Source organism: Saprolegnia diclina (genome assembly GCF_000281045.1).
Source record: "Saprolegnia diclina VS20 unplaced genomic scaffold supercont1.84, whole genome shotgun sequence".
NCBI classification, from domain to species: domain Eukaryota; phylum Oomycota; class Saprolegniomycetes; order Saprolegniales; family Saprolegniaceae; genus Saprolegnia; species Saprolegnia diclina.
The window spans coordinates 152,595-161,929 of record NW_008246151.1 but is presented as its reverse complement, the minus strand read 5'-3'; the positions used below and the strand labels follow the sequence as shown (position 1 = coordinate 161,929).

The 9,335-nt window shown below is 62.9% G+C and overlaps 3 protein-coding genes across 3 annotated transcripts; all 3 read left to right on the top strand.

Annotated features, from left to right (window-relative positions):
- Positions 1–5,410, top strand: SDRG_15118 (hypothetical protein). Its single transcript, XM_008621282.1, has one exon. It carries the CDS (start codon positions 35–37, stop codon positions 5,357–5,359), a length of 5,325 nt encoding a protein of 1,774 aa, XP_008619504.1. The 5' UTR covers positions 1–34; the 3' UTR covers positions 5,360–5,410.
- Positions 5,411–5,686: 276 nt separating this feature from the next.
- Positions 5,687–6,972, top strand: SDRG_15117 (hypothetical protein). Its single transcript, XM_008621281.1, has 5 exons — positions 5,687–6,233; positions 6,287–6,339; positions 6,387–6,561; positions 6,604–6,646; positions 6,690–6,972. The coding sequence occupies exons 1-5, from the start codon at positions 5,739–5,741 to the stop codon at positions 6,851–6,853; spliced, it is 930 nt and encodes a 309-aa protein (XP_008619503.1). The 5' UTR covers positions 5,687–5,738; the 3' UTR covers positions 6,854–6,972.
- Positions 6,973–7,202: 230 nt separating this feature from the next.
- On the top strand, positions 7,203–9,123 carry SDRG_15116 (ATP-dependent Clp protease ATP-binding subunit ClpX; the record flags this gene model as incomplete). Its single annotated transcript, XM_008621280.1, has 3 exons — positions 7,203–7,650; positions 7,699–8,345; positions 8,392–9,123. The coding sequence occupies 3 exons, from the start codon at positions 7,203–7,205 to the stop codon at positions 9,121–9,123; spliced, it is 1,827 nt and encodes a 608-aa protein (XP_008619502.1).
- Positions 9,124–9,335: the final 212 nt, after the last annotated feature.

Below are 9,335 nucleotides of genomic sequence, written 5' to 3'. Positions count from 1 at the left end.
TCTAGCGTCATTTGTGGTTTTGGCGCCAAGGGACATGGAACCGCCGGTAATGAGCCTCCGCGTGCGTCCCGCCGAGCCGATCGCGGCGTCGCCGACGCTGGCTACGCTGCCAACAAAGCGCTGGGGCAAGCTCGAAGCGCTGCTCGGCCTCGGCTACATGCTCGTGTCGATTGCCAGTGGCTTCTGGTACGTCGTCCAGCTCGGCGAGACGTTTGCGAACGACATGTGGTGGGCCGGCTACAACCTCAGCGGCCACGAAGCGTTTATCGTGGACGTGGCCAACAAGCTGTTGCACCCGGGCCTTCCGGACGGCGCGCCCCTGGATCTGCTGAGCGCCGTCATGGTCAAGTCGTACACGTCGCCCGTCTCGTCGAGCCTCGTGTACCCGGCGTATGCGCGCCAGTTTGTGCTCCACGAACTCCAGTCGCTCGAGTACGCGGTGCGCAACCTTCGGACGCTCTCACCGGCGTGGTCGCTGCGCATGAACACGCAGCACTGCTACGTGGACTTCAACAAGTCGTTTGAGATTGCGCACACGGAGGCGCGGCAGGCGCGGTGCGCGACCAAGTACGCGACCAACGCCGCCGTGTACCTCGAAGCGACGCTCCGCAACCAAGTGTGGAGCAACTTTCTCGGGTTTTGGGCCGGGCCCGGCAAGGCCTTCTCGATCGGTCTCCTCGGGCCGCTCCAAGCGACCAGCGCCGGGCAGCAGTGGCTGGCGACGACGGCCGCCGCGCTTCCGACGCACTCGGCGGCCGACGAGGTCGCGTACTGGACGTCGTTTGGCGTCCAGCGTTTTGAGATGCTGTGGCAAGACAAGACCGAGACGGGCATCACCGAATCGTTTACGATCTTGAACGCGCTCGGGATGCCGCACACGTTTGCCGTCAAGAGCGCGGCGACGGCTTCGGGTCCGTGGAGCTCGGAGAACATGTATTGGCAGCCGCTCAACGACCTCTGGGCCATGTGGACCTTCAACCGCAGCCTCATTGCGTCGTCGTCCAACTGGTTTGGGCTCAATCGAACGCGCAACAACCTCGCGCTCATCAACGGCAACAGCCGCGCCGACGGCACGTTCGACCCGGTGCCGCAGCTCTTTCACGACACGATCGGGCCGTTCTTGACGGTCGACATCGTTTACGTGGCGCCACCGCCCGCACTTCGCAAGGTCTATGACGCCGTGCAGGCGGTTGTCGCCAACGCCATCACAAGCAAGCGCGACCTCAAAGCGCAGTACGACCTGGTGCGCGCCAAGGCTGTGGTGCTCACGCCGCAGCCGCCAGCGTGGACAGCGGATAGCACGCGTGTCTACTACGGCGGCAACCCGGGTTGCACGCGCAACGCTGGCACCGCGTTCGCGCAGGAGACGATCAACTTCTTTGACGCATGCAACTCGGGCGCGCCGCTCGCCGTGTCGTTGGATGACCCGAACAGTCTCGTCTTAGCGCTTCAGTTTCAGGCGCCGGCGGCTTCGGACGCGTGCGCGCTGTCGTCGACGCGCCGCGCAGAGTGCATTCATCTTCTCTCGGTGGCGACGACACTTGCGACGGCCGTCGGCGCCGCGGTGCCGACTGCGGACGCCATGACAGCGGTCCTCGCCATTGGCCCCGAACTCATGCAGTTTTCGTTTCGCGGCGTCAACGGGGAGCTCCTGCGTCAGCCGCTGCTCGACACGACGTCGCCTGCCTGGTCGTTCTACGGCAGCGCGATGCTCTACGACTGGGTCCTGGGTCGCCGCGAGGTCTTGCAACTCGAAGCGGATGTCACTACGATGGTGCTCATGTCGGCGGCGCTGACGCCCAAGGTCGTGCCTACGAGCAGCGGCAACCGGTACATTGAGAAGGCGACCGTCGTTCTCGTCTACCTCATCGCGGCCACGAGCGCCATCTTGGCCTTAGTCGCGCTGCTCTGCCTTTGGTACGCGTCGCTCGGCATCGTCGGCCGCAACCTCGCCTTCTTCAACCGCGTCGCTGGGGCCACGTGGGTCGGTCGGCCGCTGCTGTTTCTACGCGGCGCGGCGGCCGCCTGCCTCCTCAGCTCCACGCGCCTAGAGCTGCTGGTCGAGAATGGCGTCACGCGTCTCGCGCTATCTCCGCGCGGGTTCCTCGCGTCGGCGATCGTCGCGGCCGAGGCGACGTGGGTGACGTACGTGGTCCAAGACGTTATGGTCATCGTGCACGCGCCCGTGACGGCCCGCGTCGGCCCCGTCGTCTCGTGCGCGCTCTGGCTCGCGTTTCTCATCCTCGACCAAGTCGCGCCGCTCTCGCCCGTCGGGACCATCGCCCGCGTCTGCGACAGCACCAACATGGACTACGCTGTCGCGTGCTCCAGCGCGTCGGTGGCGCTCGGGTCGGCCCCGCGCTTTTTTACGCTTCTCGCTGTTCAGTTGGCGGTGCCACTGGTTGCGTTTGGCGCCGGGCTGCGCTGGCTGCCGCGGGCGACGACGGCGTCGACCAAGAACTTGCTGCTTTCGGGCGCGGCTCTCACGTTTTTAACGCCGCTCCCAGAGTCCACCGACGCGGTCGCAGTCCTGGACGACGTCTCGTGTGTCCTCACCGGCGTCCTTCCGCTCCGTCGACGCCTCTTTGACATGCCGCTCTGGGTCGTTTTGCCCAATGGGCTTCCGACGCTGCGTGGCGTCGCGCTCGAGACGCCCTCCTTGGAGGGCTCCAATCGCACCGCATCGACGCTCGGCTCTTCGCTTCGCAAGTCGACGTCCACGACCATCGCGATCGCGTGGCTCGCAGCCCTCGGCGGGTTTGCCTACATCCTCGCGTCCATCGCGGGCAGCGTCTCGTACGTCCAAGTGTCGGCGACCAACATGGCCAACGACGTGTTCTGGGCCAGCTTCAACTCGACGGGCGCACACGCGTTCATCGCCAACTGGTTCAACGAGCAGCTCGTGCTCGGCGTCGCTTCGGACAACGTCGCCTTGCAGCAAGTGGCGCTACCGGCCTACTTTGGCGCGACCACCGCGCTCGTCTCGGCGCCCGTCAACTTTGGCGCCAAGCTGCAGCATGCCCAGCAGGTGGTGACCGCCATCGAGGGACTGCGCTCGACGGACGCGTGCAACGCACCGTGGATCTTCACGCCCTACTGCTACGTGGACGTGGCTCGCAAGTGGGAGCTCGCCCACAGCCAAGCCCGCCAGGCGCGGTGCGCGACGCAAGTGACTAACGGCGCCGTCTTTCTCGAGCTGCTTCTGCGCAACATCGATGCGACTTCGTGGAGCGCGTGCTGGGGCGACGCGTTCGACATTGCGATCGGCCGCGCGCTGTCGGCGACGGGCGACGGCGTCGCGCTTTTGAACAAGCTCGCGTCGCCGACCAAGGCTTCGATCGGCGATGAAGTTGCGTACTGGGCCAGTGCCAAGATTAGCTCGTACGACGTGCAGTGGCAAAACTACAAGCGCATCGGCGTGCTCAACAGCTACGCGATCGTGAATGCGTACGGCGTCGCGTACCCGCTGACGCTCCAGGCGCAGAACGGGACGTTCCGCACGGCGCAGCAAACGTCCTACAAAATGTACTGGGGACTGGGCCATGACCTCGGTGCGGTCGCGTTCAATGCGAGTGGCATTGGCGGACAGAGCCTCGTGCGCGGCAGCAGCAACTATGCATTCGTCAACTCGTCCACGACGCTGCAGTCGGTCATGATGACCAATGGCACGCTCGCGGCACCGCTGCCCGAGGCCTTTGCGATCCTGACGACGACGGCGCTCGGTCCGTTTGGTACTATTGACATGACGTACGTGCCGGTACCACCCGCGCTCGCCACCTTCATCGTCGACCTCTTGGCGCACGTGCGATCGACTGTGGCCAACAGCGCGGCCGCCGAAGCCCTCTACTTCAACGTGACGCCGATCGTGACCTCGTACCCGCTGCCGCTGGCATGGCTTCAGCTCGTACCCATCGGATACGGCGGGTCCCCCCTCTGCCCCGGCGCCGCGCGAACCGCCGGCTCGAAACTCAAGGGCCCGCGGCAGTTCTTTTCGTTTGACGCTGCGTGCTCGTCGGGGGCACCGACGTCGGGATTGCTCCAGCCGACGCGCGACGCTTACGTGTTTATGGCCACGATGGTGCGGCTCCCGTCGCTCGATGCGGTGTGCGCCAACGACGCATTCAACCTCGGGTCGTGCGTCGGCGCCTACCCCGTGACGCTCGCCGCCTTTCTCAGCGCGCACAAGTATGACGTGGCGGCGTCAACGGTCGCAGCGCTCGCAGCGCAGATCGCAGCCATGGACATCCGGGCCATGGTCTGGGCGAGCCTCACGCCCACCTCCCCGATTGAGCTCTGGCACATCAACATCGTCAACAGCAACGACGCAACGTATTCGTTTTTCGGGTGGAACTATATCTTTGACTGGGCCATGGGGCAGCGGGAGGTCGTCGCGTTCGTCGGGGACGTCGGGCATCTCAACCTGATCTCGGAGCTCCAGGCGCCGCTGGCGCAGGACGTGCTGGCGTGGGAAGTGTCGACAAACATCGCGCGCTACTTTCGCGCGGGCGTGCTCTACGTCACGTTTGTCATGATCGTCCTCGCGGTCATCACGGGCGGCTACATTGTCGCGGCGCGCGGCCACATCCAAGGCCTCAACATGCTCGAGCTGGCGCGTGTCGGCGGCCACGTTTGGATCGGTCGACCGTTCCTGCTGCTGCGAAGCGTCACGGCCCTCACGCTTCTCTCGACGAGCACGGTCACCCTCGGCTTCTCGGGCCGCGTCTCGACGCTCGCTATTGTGACCATGCCGTGGTACAAGACGCTGCTCGCCGCGAGCGAGGTCACGTGGCTCGTCGCGGTTGTCAACGACATTATGATCGTCTTCACGAGAGGCTACACGGCGTACTATGCGACGTTCAACAGCGTAGCCGTGTGGGTCACGGCCGCCGCCCTCTCGTTCGCTGCGCCCGTGGCGCCGACGACGCGTCTCGGCCTTGACTGCGACCTGCCGCAGGTCGATCTCCAGGTCGTCTGCCGCGGCGGCACCATTGAGATTGGCCAGGTCGAGCGCCTCGGCGTCTTGGTCGGCATCGTGTTGGGATGGAATGTACTGTGTTATTGCGGCACTCGGTTCATTTTCTTCCGCAGCCGCAAGCCGCGAGCGTGCGAAGCCACGTCGCTCCTCTTCTCGTCTGGCGCCAAGTACCTCTTTGAACACTCGAGCCGGACGTCCAACGGCGTCTACTTTCTGGACCGCGCGTCGGCGGCGATCACGGGCTTGCTCACGCTTCGCTATCGCGGCCGCATGTATGCACTCGACTTCAAGCTCTGGCGCTTCGTCGCGTTGCGCATGCCAAGCATCCCCGACACCGAGGTGCACGCCGGGTCGTGGCGCTCGGCCGTACCGCTCCAAGACTAGTGGCGGCCGTATGCATAAATGCAATGTACATTTAAACTCTGTCTCTGCAAAGGTGTGGGTGGTATGGTGTTGCAGCATGGCTGTCCGCGGCGTGTGTGGTAGAATGCCAAGGTAGAGACATCCTGCAGCACAGCGCGGCCACGAGACCAACGTACACGCTGGAGAGGTAGAGCCACTAGGGCGTAGAACGTAGACACTCGCCGCCGCCCGGGCGGATGCGGCTACATGGGCGAGGACCGTCAGCCATCGCCGCCATCATCCTGTTGCGCCAATCCGAGCGTGCCAGCGATTGCCTTTATAAGTGGATACGTTCGATGTATCCGCTTTGGGGGGTTCAACGGGCGCACCATAATATTCCCGGATTTCACCGCTCGTGAACATGAAGGCAAGTCCGGTGCTCCTGCTTCTGCTCCTGACGCTGGTCTCCGTCGTGGGCCAGCGCGACGCCTTTGACGCTGCCGACGAGGACCACGATGGTGTGCTCCAGAGGCGCGAGTTCGACAAGTGGTCGGCGCGCGTCCGTGACGCCATCGACCCGCTCCTCGCGCCCAGCAGTGGCGTCAAGCCGCTCGCCGCTGCCAGCAACCGCGACCGCGACGACGACGCCAACAACACAGGCCTCAAACGCGTGAAGAACAAGGTCAACAAGTTCTGGTCGGGCTTTATGAGTGGCATCATCACGATCTGGGCGACCGAAGTTGGCGACAAGACCTTCTTCATTGCCGCGATTCTCTCGATGAAGCATGATCGTATCGTTGTCTTCGCCGGTGCGATCGGGGCGCTCATTGTCATGACGGTGCTCTCAGTCGTCCTCGGTGGTGTTGCCGCCTTTTTCCTGCCCCCGCGCCTCACACACTATGCTGGCGCCTTCTTGGTACGACGTTGCCATGCTGCTTCTGACCTCTTGCTCATGCAAGCATCGTCTAGTTTGTGTTTTTCGGTCTCAAGATGCTCTACGACTCGCGCGAGATGAACGCCAAGTAGGCCATCGCTCGCTTCTAGCTTACGGATACAACTCGTCATGTAGCGGTCCGTCGGAAGAGCTCACCGAGGTCGAAGAAGAGCTCGAGGGCAAGAAGAACGCCGAAGATGTCGAGTCGGTTGAAGGCGGCGCGCCCATCGGCCCGTCGTCGGGTACGATGAAGGTTTTCTCGCAAGCCTTCTTCCTCACCTTCCTCGCTGAGTGGGGCGACCGGTCCCAGGTACGCAACGTGATCCTTGCCTTCCAAACTCAGCGTTTGTAGATTGCTACGATTACGCTCGCGGCCGCGAACGATGCGTTTGGCGGTACGCCCTATTCCGCCTCTTCTTGCGTCTCATCTTGGTCTAGTGACGTTGGGTGCGATCCTCGGCCACTCGATGTGCACGGGCCTCGCCGTTGTCGGCGGCAAGCTCCTCGCGTCGCGCATCTCGGAGAAGACGGTGACTGTGGTCGGCGGCGTCCTCTTCTTGCTCTTTGCCCTGCACTCGCTCGCCTTTGGCCCGGAAGAGTAGATCCTAGAGTAGATACGAAGCGGTAAACATGATGTTTGCGCTCGTCGGCGCGACGGGTGGCCACGGGCCAAATATACGACGCTACGTTGGGCCTCGCCATCCATGCACCGCGCACGGGCAGCCTCTTGTGTCGGTCGACCTGCGCGCAGGTGGCGATCCTCCAGCACGATGACACTACATGGTGAGCTCCTCGACCGCCCGCGCCCCTTGGAGGCCAGCAAGCCGACGGCAATCTTTTGGTCGTGTCTGTAGCGTTCACTTGGTTTTTGTATACAAATTTAATTATGAGGATTAAAGCACGATAACCTCCGGCGAAAATTCGACACAAGTGTTCCTGCCACGCCCGATCATGGTCCTTCCGCGCCTCGGCCGCTACCTCCGCGCAATGCCCCGCGTGGCCGCCCGCCATAGCCGCCTCACGACTGCTGCTCGCTACTGCTCGATGTATCCGCGCGCGCCAATGATGGCAACGTTGCCTCGGTTGACGCCACCGACTGTCCGCTGCTTTGGCACCGAGACCCGGGATGCGTCCGAGCTTACGTGCCCGCATTGCGGCGAGTCGCTCAAGCTTGCGATTGCAGTTCCGCGGTCCACGCCAACGTGTGGGGCATCGGCGGCACCTGCTACAACGTTGCCGTTGACGTCGCGTCAGCTCGAGCCCGGTGACATTGTCGGCTGCGAAGGTTGCAAAACGTATTTTGCCGTCAAGTCGCTCGCGGCCGACCCGCCGCATGCTGGCTCCATGTTCCAGACGCCGTCGTCGCAGTTCCAGTCGACACCCCGTCTTCGCATCTCGAGTCGGCTTCCGTGGATATGATGAATCTCGACTCATCGTGGGGTTGTAGATGACAGCGACTTTGATCGGCTCTTGAACGACAGTCAGCGCGTCAACACGCCACCGGCACCGGCGCCCAAAGTGCTCACGCCGCGCGAGATCTACGACGGCCTCAACAAGTACGTCATCGGCCAAGAGAACGTCAAGAAGGCGCTCGCGGTTGGCGTACACAACCACTACAAGCGGTTGAGTATGAACTTCAAGCCGCCAGAGGTGCCCATTGATGACGGTCACCCGCGCTCGATGCGGGTGTCGGCCATGGTGGATGAGCCGGCCATCTACCAGTCGGTGAAGCACGGCATCCAGCTCGAAGCCATTGCCGTGCCGCCAAGCGTAGTCGCCGCCGAGGGTGCAACGCCTCCGACGACGCCAACAGTTGCTGTCGACGACAGTGTCGAGATTGACAAGACCAACATCCTCGTTGTGGGGCCGACGGGGTCGGGCAAGACGCTCATGGCCAAGACACTCGCGCGGCTGGCGCAAGTGCCGCTTGTGATCGCGGACGCCACGTGCCTCACGCAGGCCGGGTATGTGGGCGAGGACGTCGAGTCCATTCTGTACAAGCTCTACCAAGCGGCCAACTTTGACCTGGAAGCGGCGCAGAAGGGCATCATTTACATTGACGAGATCGACAAGATTTCTCGCAAGAGCGAAAACGTTTGTTGACGAGTATGATGGCGCCAACATTACAGTAGTGTGGTAGGTGAGCATCACGCGCGACGTCTCGGGCGAAGGCGTCCAGCAGGCGCTGCTCAAGATGCTTGAAGGCTGCACGGTCAACGTGCCCGAGAAGGGCGGCCGCAAGAACCCGCGCGGTGAGTTCATTGCGATCGACACGACCAACATCCTCTTCATCTGCGGCGGCGCGTTCGCGGGTCTCGAGCACATTGTTTCGCGCCGCACCGCGACCGCGAGCATCGGCTTTGAGTCGCAGATGAAAGACACGAAAGTGACGGACCTCGACCGCGTCGGCGAGCTCCTGACGCAGTCCGAGCCGCAGGACCTCGTGGCGTACGGGCTCATTCCCGAGTTTGTCGGGCGCTTCCCCGTCCTTGTGAGCACGCTTGGCCTCAACCGCCACGAACTTGTCCGCGTCGTGAGTGAGCCCAAGAACTCGCTCATCAAGCAGTACCGTGCCCTCTTTGCACTCCACAACGTCGACTTCCACGTGACGCCGTGCGGTCTCGATGCAATCGCAGAGCTCGCTGTGCGCCGCAACACGGGTGCGCGTGGCCTGCGCGCGATCTTTGAGCGCACACTCATGGACACCATGTTTCACGTGCCCGACATGCAGCATGTGCGCGCTGTGTACGTCGACGGTGACGTCATCTTTGGCGCCAAACAGCCAGTCTTGCTTCGCGGCGACGTGACGATCGCCGAGTACGAGGCCGCCAAGGACGAAACACATGAAGTCGCCTACCCGGATGCCGCGTAATCAGTGTGATGCTGTTCGCCTTTGCCTACGGAGAACACGTGCAATGCATCCAGCATTTAGTACAGCTCAACTGAGGCGGTAGACGAAGGACGAGCAAAAGTTTGACCGCCTGACGCTCGCATTTTTACCCAATCGGTGATTTCTTTTTGTTTTGTCGTTTTTGATTGGTGCGTCGAGATCTTTTAACGGCGTGGCTCAAAATACATGGCAGG